We start from the raw sequence: 21,736 nt of genomic DNA, 5'->3' as shown, positions 1-21,736 counted from the left end.
CCCCTCTGCCACTTGTCATAAGAAATGAAAAGCTAACTTTATATATATATCAAAATATATATAAAAATAAATCTTTGAAGTACATATTTTATGTTTCAAATATTAATATTTGTTATTAATTTGACAAATCAAATCAGTTATTTTTATTTTTTGGGTTAGTCAGATTTATTTTGGGTTTTTCGAGTTTTTGGGTTACCTTTTCGAGTTCGGCTAATAACACTTCGAGTTCAGATATGTTTTATACCACCATACAAGATTCATTCTGGTTTTTTTACGTTTCGTACCGGATGGTTCAGACTTCGGGTTACAAACTTATGCCCATGTTTACTTCAAATAAAGATAAAATGCGATAATATAAAATTTTACCCCAAAAATTATTCTGTGCTTTGAAAGTGTATGTCAAAATCTAGTGTTTTATTAAATATGGATCCCAAAAAGCGATGGTTATATAATAATTTATATTTGCACTTTTTACCATTTAATTTTAAACTACAAATTCTAAATTTATCTTTATCTTAGCCTCCTCATAGGTTGTATAGTGTGGTTAGTATATTAATTGACATTATTATTAATAAAAAAGAGAATAACAATTAGGAACAAGGGTTTAAGGGTAAGGGCAATACGTCTTCAAGCGATGGCCACAATCTTGTCTTCCTCTCCACTTGCTTGAAACCGACAAAAATCGCCACCATAAACCCTATTTTATCTTCGCGCCTGCAGCGAGGAGTCACTCTCTTCAAGCTGGGTCGATTAGCTTCGCTTATGGCCATGGGGGTTTCCTTCACCTCCCACAGCAACCCTCTCCTTCGCCACTTATCTCCTTCCCCTTTCTCGGCTTTTCGTTCTTCCTTCTTCCTCGTGCCTTGCCGTAAAACCCTTCAAAGGTTTCCACTTTTTTTTTTGTTCATCTGTTACTTCTTCGTCTGTGCCTTATTATCCATTATTCTGCTCTGTTTCTGTAATTTTGTTTGATTTTCAAGCTCGCTAATGGGTTTCATGAAAGATAATCATGTCTTCAGTAAAGTTTTAATCTTTCTTCTTCTTCTTGGTGTCTTTGTTTGATGCTTTAGTTTGTTGAGACTTTACTTGATTGTGGACTAATCTGCTATGTTTCATAGTTCTTAGGTTCAATTTTCAGGGAAAGCAATAGCTTTGTTGTGTCTTCATTTAATTGAAGTTTTAATTTGTTCTGTCTTGTAACTTTTGTGGGTTTTAAGTTGAATTTTGTTCTTGTGAATTTCAGGAGATTAGCTTCCACAGAAGGGAGTGTTGGGTATTCGACCTCCACAGTTTGTCATGGATTCCAAAACCCGGTTCATCAGCGGCCATCTTCTGTTGTGTTCAATGGAGAGTGGATACTTCTGTCGGAGCCTAACAGGGCAAGGATGGTTCCAAAGACGAACAAAGTTGGGAACCAGACAGAAGTTGGAGAAACCGTGAACCATCAAGTTCCTGGAACTGTAAGTGCTTGGAGGGACGAAGCAAATAAGTTTAGAGCAAGACATGGCCAAGTTGCTACTAGAAACCTCGATGATGCTTCTTATTTCAATGGCTCATCCATCCCAGTTACTCCACCTAGTGGAAGAAGCTCTCAGAAGATTGATTATGGATTCAAGCCTAGAGGTAATAACAGTACTTCTGCTACACTCCATAAAGAATCGATTGGCGTTATGCAGTCTGAACCTGTTGTGACGTCGCCAAACAAGAACTTGGAGGTTGGGATTGGGTCAGATGTGGATGTGAGGCTTCAAGGAGATGGAAAACCAAAACCTCTTGTGAGCGGAAAGGCCTCTGGTAAAGCAAGCAATGTGAATCCAGTTACCATTTCCAAAGTGGAGAAAAGCAACGAACCATCGAAAGTCCGAGCAAACCTAAGGAGAATATATGACAAGGTTGTTGTTGTTGATACTGTGCCGGCTGCGAGGAATGTGGTGGCTAAGCTTGTGGATCAATACAGGAATCTTGTTCACTCTTGTGATACAGAGGTGTGCTTCATTTTTTTCTGTTTAAGTTAGTCTTACAGTTATGAGTTCTATTGTAATGCTTGTTTTTTCAATGCTTATAGGTGTCCGATATTGAGGTGAAGGATGAAACACCTGTAGACCATGGCAGACTGATATGTTTTAGTATCTATTGCGGGTCAGATGCAGATTTTGGGAATGGAAAATCTTGCATCTGGGTAGATGTTCTTGGTGAAAACGGCAAAGAGGTTTTGGCCGAGTTTAAACCTTATTTTGAAGACGCATCCATCAGAAAAGTGAGTTTCAAACAGTCTGGCACAACTCACAGCTTTGATATGTTGAATTAAAACCTTGATATGTTTGGCTTTATTCGTTTCAGGTGTGGCACAACTACAGCTTTGATAGCCACATTATTAGAAACCATGGAATTGAGCTTTCTGGATTTCATGCTGACACAATGCACATGGCAAGACTGTGGGATTCCGCGAGACGGACAGAGGGTGGTTACTCGCTTGAAGCGCTTACAAGCGACCCAAGAGTTCTTGGGGCCACACAGACAAAGGAGGAAGCAGATTTCCTCGGCAAAATTTCGATGAAGACTATTTTTGGGAAGAGAAAGCTGAAGAAAGACGGAACAGAAGGGAAAATAATTGTCATCCCTCCGGTTGAAGAGCTTCAGCGAGAAGACCGAGAGGCTTGGATATCGTACTCTGCCTTGGATGCAATAAGCACGCTGAAGCTTTACGAGAGCATGTCAAAGAAACTGCAACTAAAAGAATGGCGTCTTGATGGAAAGCTACTCTCAGGAAGGACAATGTTGGACTTTTACCATGAGTTCTGGCGACCCTTTGGTGAGCTTCTTGTCAAAATGGAAGCGGAAGGGATACTTGTGGATAGGGACTACCTGGCTGAGATTGAGAAAGTAGCCAAAGCAGAGCAGCAAGTCGCTGTGAGTAGGTTTCGAAATTGGGCGTCTAAGTATTGCCCCGATGCAAAATATATGAACGTTGGCAGTGACACACAGTTGCGTCAGCTCTTCTTTGGTGGCATTTCTAACAGTGAGAATGATGAGGTGCTTCCGGTTGAAAAGCTTTTCAAAATTCCAAACATTGACAAGATTATTGAAGAGGGCAAAAAGGCACCTACCAAGTTCAGAAACATCAAGTTGCATAGGATCAGCGATACCCCAATCTCAACTGAAACGTTCACTGCCAGTGGTTGGCCCTCTGTTAGTGGGGTCACTTTGAAAACCTTGGCTGGGAAAGTTTCTGCTGAGTACGATTTTATGGAGGATGTTACAGAGACTAGTGCAGAAGAAGATGATGATGCTCAGCTACTAGATCAAGCTTCAGAAGCGCAAAAGGCCAAGACGGATGTTGACACGTCTGCTTATGGAACAGCATATGCAGCGTTTGGAGGGGGTGAAAGGGGAAAGGAGGCCTGTCATGCTATTGCCTCATTGTGTGAAGTTTGCTCCATAGATTCGTTAATCTCAAATTTTATTCTTCCATTACAGGTAATTTTTTTGTGCTTTCTGAATTTTCAATTTTTTTTCCTTCAGGTTGATTGATGTTTATGGAACTGTTTTTCATGTCTGACAGGGAAGTAATGTATCAGGCAAAGATGGTCGAGTCCATTGCTCCCTGAATATCAATACAGAAACTGGCCGCTTATCAGCTAGGAGGCCAAACTTGCAGGTACTGTATATATATTTTTTTGTCCAAACCAACATTGCCTGAACCTAATTTTTGGTAATCAACCGAGCATACTGTAAATTTTTGTTAGTTTGTTTCTGTATTGTTGTTACCTAGAGCTAGTAGTAGATAATTTCATGTGAAATGGTCAAGTTTTATTTTTCTTGGCAAACACTAAGTAAATGATCTTGTAGTTGCATCTAGAGTTTGGTACTAAAGCTTTACTTTATCTGTCTAGAACCAACCTGCGTTGGAGAAGGATCGGTACAAGATTCGTAAGGCCTTTGTAGCAGCACCTGGAAATTCACTTATTGTGGCTGACTATGGGCAGGTGAGAATTACAAAGTTGATGTTGTTGTAGAAACTTTCGGTTGGGTACACTCTTTGACTGTAATTCCTCCTCTGTCTTCAGCTGGAACTTAGAATTCTGGCACATCTTGCTGGTTGTAAAAGCATGATGCAAGCTTTCAAAGCAGGTGGAGATTTCCACTCGAGGACTGCCATGAATATGTATCCACATATTCGTAAAGCTGTGGAAAATGGGGAAGTGCTCCTTGAGTGGCATCCGCAACCTGGGCAAGACAAGCCGCCAGTACCCTTGTTGAAGGTAGATCTATCCTTGTTACAGTTGGTCTAGAATCCATCGTAGTTGACATAAAGCTTTGTGCCTAACTGTTTGTTGGATATCTTATACTCAGGACGCCTTTGCTTCTGAGAGAAGAAAGGCTAAGATGCTCAACTTTTCAATTGCATATGGGAAAACCGCAACTGGGCTTTCTAGAGATTGGAAGGTAGTATCAATATTAATGTTAGCACTGATCAACTTTGATGTGTGATTAAGCTACAACAATGCCATTATTTTTTCTCATCCTCTAAAGGTCTCAAGAGAAGAAGCTCAGGAGACGGTCAATCTATGGTACAATGACAGACAAGAAGTAAGGAAATGGCAAGAGTTGCGTAAGAAAGAAGCTATCAAGGATGGTTATGTACTCACTCTCTTAGGAAGGGCTCGTAGATTCCCAGCATATCAGTCTCGTGCACAGAAGAATCATATCCAAAGAGCAGCCATCAACACTCCAGTGCAGGTTTTCCATTTCGTTCCTTTTGATTTATCAGAATACTGATTTCCTTTTGCTATTTCGCCAATCCCGACTCTGAGCATCGATTATCCACACTTACAGGGAAGTGCAGCTGATGTTGCAATGTGTGCAATGCTGGAAATAACGACAAATCAACGGTTGAAGGAGCTTGGTTGGAAATTACTTCTACAGGTAACAAACGAAGAATATAAGCTTTGATTTTGTACACTTTTTTTAGCCTCTATTCGTTTGAAAATGTGAGTAACAACAACTTGGAAACAGATTCACGATGAAGTAATCTTGGAAGGACCAATGGAGTCAGCGGAAATGGCCAAGGATATAGTTGTGGACTGCATGGCTAAACCCTTTAACGGCAAGAATATACTCTCAGTAGATTTATCGGTTGATGCGAAATGTGCTCAGAACTGGTATGCTGCTAAATAAGCTTAAGAGGAACAAGACAACACTTCAAGGAAAAGGAAGAAATATTATTTTTGGCTATTGGTTCTGGTGACCATGAGGCAGTGTTTGGGTAGTAGATTTGGCGTGTCGGCCTTTTTTTTTTCTCCTGTTGTAAATGTTAGAAAAGCCTTTAATACAGTGGGCAGTGTAAATAGATCTCTATTCTGTTCATCTAACTTGACAATGTTTGAATGCAAACTTATGTTATAATCCCTGTTCGAAAACGTGTCATCTAGGACACACGGTCGCTGAAAAAACGTGCGTGGTGATTTGATGCTATTTGGTTACTTAATCATTAGTGAAAATTTTAAAGTTCATCATTTTGTATATTTGTTATATTTCAGCTAACAAGATTAAGAAAAAAGAAACAGAGAAATCGCAAAAAAAAAAAGAAAAAAAGACGAAAATGGGATTTGCAGGCTAATTGTTGAAGACGAGGATATTTAGTCATTTGACTTCATTAAACCTAAAAATAAAAATAAAAGTACAAAGTGGCTACAAAGAGCATATGAGTGAAGAATACAATGTGAATGCATTAAGTAAACGAACACTAACCACATGACCATGTATCAACTGCTTGAATAATTAACATATTTAATATATTTCATTGTGAAATGAGATAAAAGCCCTAAAACTACTCATTAAGTAAACAACGTCTAATTTCTAAATAATAGATTCGATGCTAGACGCTACTTCACTGCACGCGTACACCTAGCGTAATTTTAAATATGGTTATAATAGATAATAGATTAAAACAGAGAAGTAGAGAGTGAACAAATTATGGTGAAAATGACATGACCAATTTTTTCAAAGGATCAGACCTAAGAAGAAATATAGTGATACAGAGAAGCTGGTGGAAATGCTTCTCACTCACTAAAAAAGGATAAGAGAATTTCAGGTGATGGATAGTGATTGACTCAGGGACTTATCAATAGTTTGCTTATAGTAAACATAGAGCAAATGAGTGACGAGTACGATGTAACTGCAATCGAAGTACAACAAAAGACGATGAAATTTTGTGAAGATGGGGTTGATGTAAATGGAGAGTGAATGAAAGAAGAGTATTATCATTATGGATATTAGTGATGAGCCTAACTCACACCCAAAAGTTAGCTCAAGAGTGGAAGATTGCCCATACACATATATATTGCCCAAAGACCATTTGCCCAAACGATGTGGAACATTAATAGGCCTCCTCGAGACGTGGATGGAAAACGGTCCAATGGAAACAGCCCAAGCCCAACATCTCGAAAATACACAGCAATATGGGCCACTTTTACATGCTATATAGGTAGGGAACTGTTTATATGGGAATCATATGTTGGGCCAAACCTTGGGCTCTGATACCATATTAGTGATGGACCTAACTCACAGCCAAAAACTTACTCAAGAGTGGAGGATTTCCCATACACATATATATTGTCCAAAGACCATTTGCGGACCAGGGAGACATGCAAAAAGAACCACACCATCTGAAGCAACTCTAGCAAGGTCAGGCCGGGTCTTGTTAAGGTACTTGGGTAGGAGATAATCAAGAGCATCTGAGACGATCACAAGATATAATTAAGAGCATCTGGGGCATTAATATGGGACCAACAAAGCAGAATGTTGGCTCAATGAAGGAGAAAAGAAGAGAAGATAGTCTTCAAAAATTGAAACAGAGAAAGAGTTGAAGTAGAAAAGACGTTGGCGATGATAAGAGAATGGAAAACCAGAGGAGACAAGATCAAAATTGAAGTTTCTGCTTAGCTAACCATCTGATCTGAAACTTTTCAAGAGGAAAACAAGACAACAATGTCACACATTATATAGTTTGGTGTGAAGAAAATTCTACACCAAATGTATCTAATATACAACAAGATCTTTAATCTTTACAAACCATAAGCTTTAAATATATTTATGGTTGATGGTTGATTAACAAGCCTTAAACAATACAGAATTTCATGTGAAAATAAGATAATTTTCTTTAATCTGTTTGCTATATATAATGCTACTCGTAACTGGTTGATCAGATAAAATGAAATTTAGATGATACTTTTTTTTGTTTGACAACCATTTGATACTTAAAGATAAAAGTTTCACATGTTTTTAGGATTTATAAGAATAACTTTCTTAATGTTTATAAAATCTATCAGAACTGAACTATTAAATTTTATATCTCATTGTCACAACTCAACAACAATATATTGTGCTAGCAGAACTTTGGTTTTTCCTTTTAGTAATAGATAATTACTAATAGTCTAATACTATTAGGATTACATTAAGCTTATCTTATCCTGACCAACTTGTTAGAGATATCTTGGGCAGTAAATTTTCAACGCTTGCATAGAATGTATTTAGGAAACAAAACTGTAATGAAAACTTCAGATCAATAAGAATAACTTCAAATTAAAAAAAAAACTTCAAATCACACTACAAGAAAACGTTTCCGTAACGACGATAAGTTACGAGGATAATTTTTCCTCGTAAACTTACGAAGTTTACGAGGATGTTACGACGAAATAGAAATTCGTCGTAATGTAGACGTAAAATTACAAGGAAAACGTTTCGTCATAAATACCTTGTACATTTACGACGAAAGTACGTCGCAAAAAATATTCGTCGTAATTTTACAAGGATATTACGACGAAACATGTTACCGTTATTTATTGTGAAAACGTGTATTCAATGCGCTTTGAATTGCTTAATTTCGTTGTAAATTCCTTGTAAAACCGATGTAAGAGCACCCTAGTAAAATTTTCCTAGTAAAATCATTGTTATACTTCACCTACCAAACTCAAATTTTTTTTTATATATATGTCATTTCTCGCAACTCACTGTCTCACAACACACAAGGGAAAAGAAGAATTTTTTTTTGAGAAAACAAAATTCCAGAAAAATTATAAAAAACAATTCCCAAAAAAAAATTCTTAAAAAAAGTGGCGGATGACGGTAATATTTACGAGTTACAGAGTTGGATGTATTCCCATAAAGATTCGGATGGAAGAGTGACGAATGCATTTCTGAGCGGGCTAGAGACATTCATGTACCAGGTGGGCTCTACAACGATCACGTAGGAACGCAGTAATATGTTATGCTCTTGTCAGAAATGCAAGAATTCAAAATTTGCACGTAGTGAAACTGTATGGAAGCATTTAGTAAACATATGATTTACACCACAATATTATATTTGGTATCAACACGGAGAGGGTTATCGTGGAAATGAAACTATTAGTAGTAATAATAATTTTGAGGATGCTGGTAATAATGAAGAACCGAATCATTTGCATAATGAATATAATTATCATCAAGAAGATCAGATAATAGATCAATGATAGTAGGGGTGGGCACAAGCCGAGTACTTGGTATTTTCGGTATACTTAGTACTCGGCTTGGCTTGTACGAGTATTAAAATTTTGGACTTGTACTTGGTTTGTTAAAAACGAGTACTTATAGTTTCAAATACTTACAAAAAATTAGTAGATTACTCTTTAGGACACATTTTGAGTTTATTTTACATTGATAGACACTTTACACTTGTGATACACTTTTTTGTGGGGTCTACTGGTTTTTTGGATAACTATACCCTTAAGAAAATGAGAATGTTAGTTTTTTGATTATTTTTCTTATTGTACTTCATATTTCATTTGCTTCTAAAAATCTAAAATATATTAAATAAAAATAATTGTCATAATAAATTATATATAAAATTCTCTATCTTTTAAGATCCATTTTCATATAGGTATGTTAACTTGTAAACAAAATTAATTGTGGACGTGGACTCCAAAACGTGGATAGTAGAGTTATACACTAGTTGTGGACATGGACACCTTTAAGAGCTTGTTCTTCGCTATATTCTCTGGGAAGAAGAAACCCACATAACCATGTTTTCACTGTTACTCCCACCGTCACCGGCACGGCCGACACCATCACCACGATCGAGTTTTGGTTATAACTCGCTAAAGGTCTTATCTTTCGATCTGATGTACATCGATCTGCTGGAGACTTCCTCGTGACCACATCCAATCCAACGCAACTAGCTCTCGATCTACGATAAGACAGCTCGATCAGAGATGTCTTATCCATTGGAGCTCGATCAGAGCTGTCTTATCAGAGATCGGGAGCTAGTTGCGTTGGATTGGATGTGGTCACATGGTAAATCTTCATAATCCAAAAATGATATTTTTAGCAAGTTGGAACCGCTCGATCGTGGTGGTGGCCTCGGCAGTGCCGGTGACGGTGAGAGTAACGGTGGAAACGTGGTTATGTGGGTTATTCCTTTTCAGAGAATATAGCGAAGAATAACCTCTTAAAGCTATCAGCCAACGACCTTCGTGTTAAGATGTACATGTCCACGACTAGTATATAACTCTACTATCCACGCTTTGGTGTCCACGTCCACACTGAATTTTGTTTACACGTTAATATATATATATATATATATATATATATGAAAATGGATCTTAAAAGATTGATAATTTTATGTATAATTTAGTATGACAGTTATTTTTATTTAATACATTTTAGAATTTGAGATAAAAATAAATGAAAACATAAAGTGGAATAAAAAGAGGAGAGAGATTCATGTGATGAGAAGAAACAACTTTTATATTAAAACATAAATGCAATGAAAGAAATAATAAAGTCTAGTGTCATAAGAGTCTTTTTGGCATGAGAAATTGTATCTCAAACACAAAATGTCCTATAGTGTAATTGAAAAATGAGAAAGTGTCTCTATGTGTAAAAAACTCAACAAGATTTTGGAGCTTTATTCGGTAATGATTATGAGGATGCTAGAAAGAAGTACATATTAGGTAACGCCATGGGGGTGTTTGGGATGCTGAGACTCGTGATCGAGCAAGTGAGTTCAATGTTGCAACACTTATCTAACAGTCTTAAGCTATTGCATCACAAATAAATAAACTGATGATATTTTACTCTATTTTTCTCTAATAGAGCACAGAGTAGTACGTCAAATGTAATAAGAGTAGGAAGACATTCAACCCTTTCCATCAGACAAAAATTAACATTTATATAAATATGCTTGGTTTGTTACCATTTTCAAACATAAACCATACAGATATTAGTTATAATCAGGAATTACTGTTTCTCTGTGATGAAAAGAATATAGAAAGTAAGAATAGTTCAGATGAAGAAGATTCGTCATCATCGGTACCATGTTCATAAGTATTAGGTAACGCCATGGGGTGTTTGGGATGCTTAGATTCGGCATCCTCCGTTATTTTTTATCTCTTGTCTGCCTTTATATTTATGTATGGATGCAACAAATATATGAAGTTTTGATTTTTTAGCAATTAAGGAACGATGATGGTGTTTGTCTATTCTTTTCCACTGCCTCTTTCTTTTACCATCTGTTCATTTTTCAATGTCAATATGTACTTCTTTCTAGCATCGTCATAATCATTACCGAATAAAACTCCAAAATCTTTTTTATCTGCTGACCAAAATTTCTCCTTTTAAACCTTGGACTGCTTTATTTGTTAAACCACATTAGATTCTCTGTCAACTACGTTCGAATCGTCTTTTTTCTCTTCTTTTGAGATAGTAAAAATTTTGAACGACATACTTGGTTTCAAACAGGCTTAAAACTGTTAGATAAGTGTTGCAAATTAAATCACCACAAGGTCTCATAAAATCTATCAAATAAAAATGTGAAAATATACAATCGGAGCAAAGTTGAAGTAGTTCAAGAAGTGCAACATGAACTACAACACAGAGCATGAGCATGAGACGTGGAGTCAGCTTGAGGGAAGTATTGGAGAAGAATCAATCGATCTTATGTGTTAAGGAAGATAGGCTTAATCGTTGAATAACTGGAAATGAAAAGTTTTCATTAGGTAGATCATTAGGCTTAGGGTTCTCCTATAAAGAGGTGTTGGAATTGTCTTTGTTGGGCAACACAAAAAAGTGCTTTTAGCTAAGAGAAGTTTTGAAAGGCCGAGCAAGGAGTAGCAAAACACTAAGGGTTAGAAACATGAGCAGTTCAAGAGATTTGGTGTAAGTCTTTGAACATAAGTGAGTAAGTCAAGGTTTGTCTTGATCTTGATGAAAAAATGATACTTGTAAATTCATTTTAAAAGGACATGTAGTCGTAATTCTTGGAAAGATTACCCTGTGTTATTGTGTGTTTAGTTCCTATTGCAGTTAACTCTCACATTTACAAAATGAGCTCTCAGTTACAACCTCCCAGCCAAGTTTAGTTGGAACTACGCTATTGCAATATTATTAGTCGAGCGGCTGAGTTCTCCATCAGTGACGTTTTCCACTGCCTCCATGCCCACGTACGTCAGATCACTTACCTCCAAATACGCCAACACCGTTTACATGAACATCAGACTATGCCAATTTGCCAGAGCTCCACCACAAACACTATGTACAACTCAAAAATGGAATTTGAGAACGATAATAGAGAGGCACAGTACACAGAAGGGTTTAAGGAACATTTCTAGAGAGAATTGGAAAAATGAGGAACAACTTTTGATCTTTTTGGTCATTTTGAACATATTTTATCATTCTGTAATAGGAAAAATAGTAAATTAAAATATAAAAATATTAAAAAAAAATTATTAGGTACATAAGTATGACTATTTATATGCTTTAATTTTTTTAAAATTAGTAAAATTATATTTTATTTTATGTCTTATCTGAACATAGAATACTCATTATGTCCATCTACTTAGTTTAGAAAATCGGATACTAAGTATTGTACACAGATCTATCGTTGGTATATAAAGTAAACAAAACATTATTATATATTCTACATTTCCTATAATTTGTCCGGTTTTATTCTGGCAAGATATCGTTAATCTACCTGAGGCTTGATAACTCTACACTTAGGGAATAGTAGATTTGTCACCCACTATGCAATGTTCTACTCTACGTAGGATCATATTATAGCCAAATTTCATATTTTGGTTAATATCTTTTGTAAATCTATATGGGTGAAGCAGATTATACTACGCGGGGAGTCCTTTTGGGATGCTCGAGTAGGGGCAAAGGACTCATGGGTTTGGAAGAAGCTCCTCCAGCTGAGACCTTTGGCCAAGGAGTTCTTGTGTATGGAAGTTAGAAATGGCAAAACTGTTGGTTTCTGGACTGATATATGGCTTCCTATAGGGCGCTTGATTGAAGTAATTGGTGAGAGGGGAACTCAGAAGCTGGGCATAGTTCGCAATGCAAAAATTGCTGATGTCTTAGTCGATGATCAGTGGAGATTTCGGAACTCAAGGGATAGCGGTATCGAGCAAGTGCTTGCGCAGATAAAGGCAAAGCCGCTGTTATTGACGCCAAATGTGGATGATGGTGTGAAATGGAAGCGAGGAGATGTAGAGTATGGATCAGAATTCTCAGCTTATAGCACTTGGGACATGGTGCGCGCCCAAAATGCTAAGGTTCCCTGGGCGAAGCTGATTTGGTTTAAACAAGGGGTGCCGCGATATGCTTTTATAACTTGGCTAGCTGTTAAAGATCGTCTCTCTACGGGATCCAGAATGCGAACTTGGGGAGTAATACAAGGCTGCACTTTCTGCGGAGAACCGGAGGAATCAAGAAACCATTTGTTTTTTGCTTGCCCATATACATATGGCTTATGGTTGCAGATTATTGGATCTTTACTCCGACCGGCGCCATCGCCTGACTGGAATGAAACATTGGCTCGCATTCTCCACTCAGCACATGACAGGTTTGTTTCTATTCTCCTGAGGCTAGCATTACAAGTTACTATATATTACATTTGGCGGGAACGTAACGAGAGACGACACACACAGCGGAGTAGACCAGCAAACCACCTTGCTAAGGTGAAAGAGAAGACTATAAAATAGAGGATTATGTCAACTCGATACTATGAGAAGAGAGGATTAACGAGACTGATGCAGCGATGGTTTGAGGCCCATATTGGTTAAGGACAGAGGCAAAGAGCAAAGTTTTTGAGATTCTAGATTCATTTTGTACATAACTATTCTTTTCCATGATGATCAATAAATTTAACATTTCATAAAAAAAAAAAAATCTCGCACATTATATTTTCTTCCACGTTTTTACCTTTTAAATATTAAATCAATTACGAAGTAATAGTATTTGTAATTCAGATTAATATATATATATATATATATATATATATATATTGATTTAAAGGTATATGGTATTAACAGGAATTTAAATCATATTTTCTAAATAATCTTCTAAAAGTTCTACTTTGGACAAACTCAAGTTCTAGATATGCCATTTTTTCCATTTTCATATCTATTACAATAACATAAGAAGGGCTTTCACCACTTCCAGATAGGCCTGGAACTTATTATCCGAGATCCGGATTCGATCTGAGATCCGCTCTGAAAATAGGATATCCGGGGTGCCCGAATCCAAATCCGGATAGTAAAATTTTGGATCCGTCCAAACCGAATCCGAATCCGAATATCTTAATTTTTAGGTCCGTATATCCAGATCCATATTTTTAAAACACATTAAATTTTTAAATTTCATTAGTATTTATATTTGATATATTAATATTTATACATGAATTAATCTTATAATATTATATTTTATTTTTTACAATATTATAGACATATATATATATATATATATATATTTATAAATATTTAATCTATGTATTATATTAAAAAATAGTATTTATTTTCAAAAAATATTATTTTTAATTATTTTTACAGATCCGGATCCAGATCCGGATATCCGCAGGTAATAGAATATCGGGATAGATATCCGAAATCCGGATATCCGGAAACCACAAATCCGGATCCGAATATTAAATTCACGGATTTGATAGGTCCGGATTCGAAACCGAATACGCCAAATTTCTCGGATATCCGGATCCGTCCCAAACCTACCTCCAGGCTCCAGCTATCGGCCAACAATTTGTGCGACAGTAGGACCTTTTTTATTCTATTCTTATGTTATGCATAGAAAATATATAGTTTGACTAAGTCACCACACGTTTACGTAACAACTAATAAAATATATTATTTATCTACTTCCATTAATATGTCAATAAATACACTTCAACAAATTTACATTTCGTAATATTCACAGTACAAACAAATACAAACAACATGCTATTAAAAAAATATGTCAACTTTCAAGGCCTAAACAAATTACCTATCACATAAACTCCTTTCCCGAGAACTAGCGACCATCAGGCTAGTAATAATAACAGAATAGAAAACTAACAAATCTATACAGTTAGCAACTCCAAGAAATAATATACAACATACACAATGTTAGCTGAAATCAAAATCAAATTACAAAAATGACAAACAACTCTCGCCAAACTCGGACAAACCATTAGTATCTTTCCTATTAAAAAAGAAGCATCATTTTTATCTACTACAAAATAGTTATATTAGAAGTCTAGGTTCATATATTTCAAATAATTAGTTTATTCAACGTATAATATTTCTAAATAATTATAAGGATATTAGTAACAAATCCATTTTAACTATAAATTTAAATTTTAGTTTTAGGAATAACAAAATCTGTTGAGAAAAAATCTAACAAAATCTTTTTAAAATTTTAAATATTCTTTTAATTAATGTACTGATTAATTTTGCAATTAATTTTATGTAATAAAAATCATGATTTTTTTGGTGAAACCAAAGATTGTAACTTAATGTTTAATAATAGTACTAGATTTTGATTCGCGCTTTGAAAGCGCGGATTTATTTTTTATTTTTTTCAATTGACAAATATGTAGTAAATGTCATATTTTCATATATTTATGTTTTATTTTATAAAAGACTTAAACTTTTTTATCTTTTTTTATCGTAATTTATTTTAAATGACTATTTATGTTTTAAAAATTAAACTTTATTTTTTTAATGAATTAAGTTGGTATAACTCTAATAAATTAATTTTATTATGTGGTTAATATTTTAATAAAAAATTATATATTTTTAATAAAGATTTATACTTTTCAATGAAAAAATTCAGTTTTTTTATGAATGCTAAAATTATATTAAGAAAAGAAAAAAAAATAATAATTAAGAATAGTTGAAAAAAATTATTTAAACATGGACTCAATGGCCAAAAGAAAAAAAAATATGAGAATTGTATCTGATTTCTTAATCGGCCTAAATGGCCCAAGAGAGATCTGATGTGGGCTGGATCCGAAATAATGACCCAATATAGATGTGTTATTAATATTACTTGATTGCCCTTAATAAAACATGCAATGTTAGTAAAGAAAAGGGCAGACTAAGGTAAAAAAGACAATAAGATCCTGCTTTAATAGTATAGATTGAATCTTTTTCATGTTCCTATAGCATGATTAGTACTAATATCGGTTAACACTAACGTAGTTATCTATATATATTCATACTCCAACTCAAATTTGGTATTACGTATATAAACAAAATAATATTTTGTAATATTAATTTAGCAACACATTAGCAATATTTTTATTTAAATTATCACTACAACAAAACATAGGATTTACAATGAACGATATGTTATTAATTCGTCGTAAATGAAGTGTTACAACAAATAAATAATGATATCAAAATAGTCATAAAACACCCGTTAAAAAAATTCGTCTTAAATTTCAGACACATCGATTCGTCGTTAAAATCGTCTTTAACCTACGAGGAAAGGGTTTGCCATAAATTACTCGTAAGGCTTCATTGTAAAGTCCTCGTAAATATTCGACGTGAACTCGTCGTTTAAGTAGTGTCAACACGGCGAGTTTATAATGAAGTCGATGTTAGTTCCTCATAAATATTTACGACAAATTTACATGTACCTCCTCATATATTCCTTGTAAAATTTTATGAGAAATTTACATCTACGTCAAAGTAAAATATATGTAAAAAGTTATGAGGAATTATCATGTACTTCATTGTAAGGTCTTCATGTTTATCTCTGAATATTAAATTTTTGTTTTAGAAAAAAACTAAAATAACCAAAATTTAAAAATTATAATATATTAAATTTGTTAAATAATAAAATTATAAAATTATTAAAATTATTTAATAATTAAATTTTAAATAATAAAATTTATTAAATAATAAATATTATTAAATAATTAAAATTATTTACAAAAATATTCAAATATATAGTATAAAAAACAAAACTGAAAATAAAGCTAGCGGAGGAAGTCGTTGTCTTGGAACTAGTCTCTGGTGATCGTTCTCTCTAACTAAGCTGCCTCCTTATCCGTGGATCAGGAAGGTGGATATGGAATCCCGAGTACTACCCGTCTATTCCATAACATCCTCTGCATCTATGGATTTCTGTCCGCCATAAGGTCGAGAAGACATTCAAAGGACTCCATGCGAGCTTGCATAGATAGAATCCAAATCAGACCGCATCCGGGAAGACTCTTCTTCCCTTCTTTGGGCATAAATCGATGTTGATCATGGAATATCGCTAATATTCTTATCCCCGCCTCTTTTTATGGACAATCTGCAAAAGAAAATAAAAAATACTTAAATAATAAAATTATTAAAATACAAAAAGGTTAAGTAATAAATAAAAAAACCATGAAATTGTATATTACCTCTAAAAATCTTGTCCATGGACAACTGGACGGGCTACCCATCTGGAGACTGCTGCATCAGCTGATTCTAGCATTTTGCAACCTGAGCAGACACGTCATTGTGGATCTTCTCTGACATAGGATCCACGAAAAGACTGCCTTGTGAGTGTGTAGCCCAAAAAGCTCAGAAAGCGATGGTTGCTCTCCGCCTTTCTTTGCGGCTTACAAAATAAAATTTAGATCAAATTCAGTTAATAAAATTATAATTAAAGAAAAAATATTGAAATATAACATTTATTTACCTTTTGCAGACAAACGCCTGAGTGGCATATTTGGCCTGAAGTGTGAACCATTGACAAATGTCCATGCTCATCACTCGTCGAACGAGTAGTGGAGCACCGCTGCGATTCGGACTGAGTGGGATTTAGTTCAATAGCTGATGAGACCATTCCATACATCCTTTGTGAGAGAGGGGGCTTTGCTTCATAGCCCATGAGCTCCCAAATGACTTTCCAGTCGGAGACGGTGTTGCATAGGCACGTCTTTGGCTTGAATACAAATTTTTCCTTAATCTTCTCGTTAATCCCAGTGGACCAATTCTATTTTTTCTTGAGAATGAATATTAGAAAACAATGATAAAATATATATTATATTTTTTTTTTGTCATCGACTTTTACAGACTCATATAGACTCTGTAAACCAAACTGGGTGATCTGCATCCATGTGAACAACGTAAGACGTTTGCATCCTAGCTCTACGGGCTAGACTATCCGCCATTATATTAAGCGTCCGTGGAACATGGATAATTTCTGATCGGATGAAATTCTCTTTCAGGGTCTTGAAATCTTCTAAATAATTTGCAAACGCTGGTCATTCTTCTGGTTCCGAAACCATCTTCACCAATTGAGAACAATCCGTTGCAAATGTAACCTGAGATTGACGAAGGTTTCTCATACATTCCATTGCCCAGAATAGCGCTTCCATCTCCGCATGAAGAGGAGAAAGGCTAGCCCGAACATTCCTCGCCCCCAATAAACCCTCAAAACCTGCTAGTGTACTAAGCCAGCCCTGTCCGGAAAAGATATCACCCTCTTTCCAGGAACCATCTGTAAAACACCATCTACCCGGAATTATCGGCAATGACGTGACCACAGGTCGCGGTTATGTTCTCTGCTCGTTTAAAATCTGAGCCTCCGCCTAAAGTGTAGATTCTGTTTCTGCAAGCTTGAGCGTGTCCATAGGATCAATATCCAAATTACTGAAAACTTTGTTATTACGGCCCTTCCATATATACCATAAAATCCAAGCAAACTGATGATCCTCCATTTGTGGTAGAACTCGCCAGAAAAGATGATCCATATTTGTGAAAAGAGACTTTGTTGGAAAAGTATCTGGGTTCGATGGTATCTTCGAAAGAGCCCAAACCTGAACTGCTGGAGGACATTCGAAAAAAAAACATGGTTTATCGATTCCTCCTGAGCTCCACACCTAGCACAGAGAATGTCTCCTTGGATCCCTCTCCCTTGCAAATTCTTCTTAACTGCTATACATCCTGTTACGAGCTGCCATAGGAAATGCTTCAACTTGGGTGGACACCTTATTTTCTAGCAAAAAGCTTTCAAAACATCAACCGTGGGACCAATCAATAGAGGCGGTCGTACCCTATCTGGATAAATCCTCTCTACCTGATATCCTGATTTAACTGTATATTTTCCATTTTTGGTAAAATGCCAACCATCACTATCTGTCCTCTGAGTTCTGCTCAGTGGTAGACTTTCGATAAGTTTTGCATCTTGTGGTTCCACCAAAGCCCGAATTGCCTGTGAATTCCAAGTGCGTGTAGTGGAGTTAATGAGGGAATCCACTGTAAGGTCCGGATATAAATTGTGATGATTTTTATTAGCTGGTCTCGGGCAATAAAATATATATTATACTAATTAAGAAATTAACTGTTTAAATTTTATTATTGTACTAACCGCCAAACACTTAAACCAAGTGGTTTTGACAATGTCAAAACCACTAACCACTCTGTTGGACATGCCCGTCTACCCCAAACCTGGAAAATAATAATAAATAAGTTAAATAAATTTATTGTAAAAATATATTATTTAAATCATAGTTATAGTTTAAATATATATATATAAATAAATATATATATATATATATATATAAGTTTGATGTGGTAGATCGGGATCTAACACATCTAAACCCTCTCATCCCAGCTGGGCGGAAAGATCTTCGACGGTATAACGAGAGTATAGTGCATCAGGCGACAACAACAAATGATGATGTACTCCCGCTGCAGGGGGGGGAAGAGAACGGTCTGGAGTAACCTGATCATGAGGAGCATCGTTTGTAACCACATAAGGAGCATCGTTTGTAACCACATGAGGAGCGAGTGGAGGTGAAAAGGGAGGAACCGTGGTGCAGGTGGATGTGCAGGTGGATGTGCCAGTCATAATGATTATGAGATTTTGGGACAAAATCTGGAGCCGTAGAAGGACCCTATGAACTAGATGTGGGATCTCATGTGCAGAATGTCTCACTATAATGTGGTGGTGGACCCTTTCTATGAACCATCTAAAACAAATTCAAATTAGAAAATTATATATAGAAATTGAAATCCAATTCCACAACTTAATCTCTATAAATCCCACCTAAACTTAACTAGCTAAAAAAAAAATTACGCCTTTTGCCGAGGGAAACGAGTGGAAGTGAGTTTGAGGGGAACAGCCGAAAAGTGGGGGACTGAAATGAGTCGAAGTATAGATATAGAAAATAGGGTTCCTCGTAAGGTCATCGTAAATTTACGATAGCCTAGCTTGTGTTTTTTCTTTACGATAAATTAACCACATCCGGCGTTGTCATTTTACGAGGCAATTACGACGAATACCATTTACGAGAATGTGCCACGTCTAGTGTTTCTTGTAAAGTGGACTTTGCGCCAAATACCATTTATGACGATTTTTTGAGGAACACTTCTGAATCCCTAAACTTAAATCCCTAAATCCCAAACCATATAATACTTCATATATTTATACATGATTGTCATAACTTCCACAGACATTTATTAAATCTTAATTCATCATTAGAGTCTGAAATCATTTATAAATGAAATATATTAATATTTTCAGAAAGAAACATTAATTAATATTAGTTATGAAAATATTCCATTATTCAGATTCATCATTTAAGTTATCATCACAATATTGTACATCACTTTCATCAAACTCGTCTTTATTTTCTTCATCGGTCTCATCGCCAGGACGGTTTCATATTCACGGTTATGTAAATCATTAAGAAGGATGTCATCGGTTTGTTGTTCATGTGCCTCTACTGCATTGACACAAATGCTTGTTGTAAAGGGGGTCATCTCCACAGATAATTCTATCTCGAGGTGTAATTTTATTAGCAGAAAACCAAGTAATTCTAGAATCTTTGATCTGGAGATATGAGATGAAGCTAACTTGGTCTGCTTGAGATAGAAATGGTCTTAGGCAATCATTATCGATCTGATCGATTATTTTCAACAATATTCCTAGACCAACGCTAGTATGCGCCTAGGTATCTAATCCAATAGGATTCGGGTTCCGTTAATTGATTGCACTCTTGTGCCTCTCAATTGTCCTATGATTCTAGGTTCAAGGAATTAGTCACACTCTCAAGATTTTCCAACTACTCTAGATCCTAGTATTACAAGCTACCCTGGTGTAGGGATCTATAGATATCCTAACAATCATATAATTCAGAAGTTCATTCAGCAGGTGGATCTACTCAGACATGATAGTTGTCATAGAAATCATAGATGAATAAAAGAAATTGCAATAGATATTAAAACCAAAACCAATGGAGTTCCAGGAGGACTCTGAAGGAGTTCCTCCCTTCTCTCATAACTAAGAACAATCAATAAAAGAAAGTGTAGCGGTCAACAATGGCTTAGAAAATACATAAATAGGGTTTTAGGTCGTCTAAGGGTATTCTGGTAATTTGTAGTTGCTTCTGGACTTCAGTCAGTCATAAAATATGCTCGGCCCGTATTCTGACATCACCGTCGATCGACACCAAGGGTAAACCGTCGATCGACAGTCTCCTCGACAGCTTTCTCTCGCGAGCCAGACTGACCACTCTTCAGTAAAACGGGCATAACTTCTACTATAGGATGCTGATTGACCTCAAACCGGTGGCATTGGAAATTTAACTCAAAGTTCAATATAACGTTGGGAAGGTCTTCATCCATAGCTAGACATCTGACGCGTCTTTGCAGCTCTGCATTCAAAATGCTCCAAAAGACACCAAAATCACCACTTTCTTCCAAATCGTCCCTGAACCTGTAAACACTCTAAATAGACTCTATATCGTAGTAAATATATATTAAAACATTTATAAACCATGGCTAAAAGTGGGTAAAATCCATGGCCTATCACATTTCATCTTACTAACCAGAGAATTCTACTTCAATAATCTCTTGCAAGATCCCATAGAAATCTGTTTCACCTTTCACACATTCCGTAATTCCTTGTTACCCAACGTTTTCCATATTCATAAGTATGAAAGTAAAGCCACATTTGAAATACATAGGCGATGTGTGATCTTTGCAACCGGATCTTGAACAAATTTGTGAAGCCATGTGGGATAATATGGATCATCATAATCAACCTAACTACAAAAATAACACAAAAGTTTGATTAATTAATACAAAAGTAACACAAACATTCAATTAATTCATATTATTTATTTAAATATGTAAGTACATGAGTCTTTAACCACTTAAAAAAGTGTAGATCTTTTGGTTTGTTCATCTCATCTGTGAATATACGTGGTATCACTTTTTTCGCTTTAGTAGTAGATAAGCCACAAAATAACAGAATAAGATATATATATATATAAATTGAGTAGACTTTTAACCCTTACCTTTCAAATAAACACTCCATATATTATCCTCACAACTGAGAAGAACATATGTGCTGGCACTGTTGGGGTCTTCTTGACTTGAACACCAAACATGTTTCAATTTTCCACCCAAACGCCTGATTTGGGAAAAGATGTTTGGAACAC

At 35.6% G+C, this 21,736-nt stretch overlaps 1 protein-coding gene across 1 annotated transcript; it reads left to right on the top strand.

Moving 5' to 3' along the window:
* The first annotated feature begins 619 nt into the window (after positions 1-619).
* Positions 620-5,410, top strand: LOC106451653 (DNA polymerase I A, chloroplastic/mitochondrial-like). Its single transcript, XM_048779182.1, has 11 exons — positions 620-884; positions 1,244-1,985; positions 2,066-2,257; positions 2,341-3,477; positions 3,563-3,658; positions 3,894-3,986; positions 4,068-4,262; positions 4,354-4,446; positions 4,534-4,740; positions 4,837-4,926; positions 5,017-5,410. Exons 1-11 carry the CDS (start codon positions 763-765, stop codon positions 5,176-5,178), a joined length of 3,129 nt encoding a protein of 1,042 aa, XP_048635139.1. The 5' UTR covers positions 620-762; the 3' UTR covers positions 5,179-5,410.
* Positions 5,411-21,736: the final 16,326 nt, after the last annotated feature.

This window comes from Brassica napus, chromosome A5 (assembly GCF_020379485.1).
Source record: "Brassica napus cultivar Da-Ae chromosome A5, Da-Ae, whole genome shotgun sequence".
In the NCBI taxonomy this organism is placed as follows: domain Eukaryota; kingdom Viridiplantae; phylum Streptophyta; class Magnoliopsida; order Brassicales; family Brassicaceae; genus Brassica; species Brassica napus.
The sequence above is the reverse complement of the archived record's forward strand: the minus strand, read 5'-3'. Positions and strand labels throughout refer to the sequence as shown.

Coding starts and splice junctions, on each gene's coding strand:
- LOC106451653 (XM_048779182.1), top strand. CDS start 763: ATGGCCATGGGGGTTTCCTTCACCTCCCACAGCAACCCTCTCCTTCGC. Junction 3,987..4,067: donor TTGTGGCTGACTATGGGCAG/GTGAGAATTACA, acceptor CTCTGTCTTCAG/CTGGAACTTAGAATTCTGGC. Junction 4,263..4,353: donor CGCCAGTACCCTTGTTGAAG/GTAGATCTATCC, acceptor TCTTATACTCAG/GACGCCTTTGCTTCTGAGAG.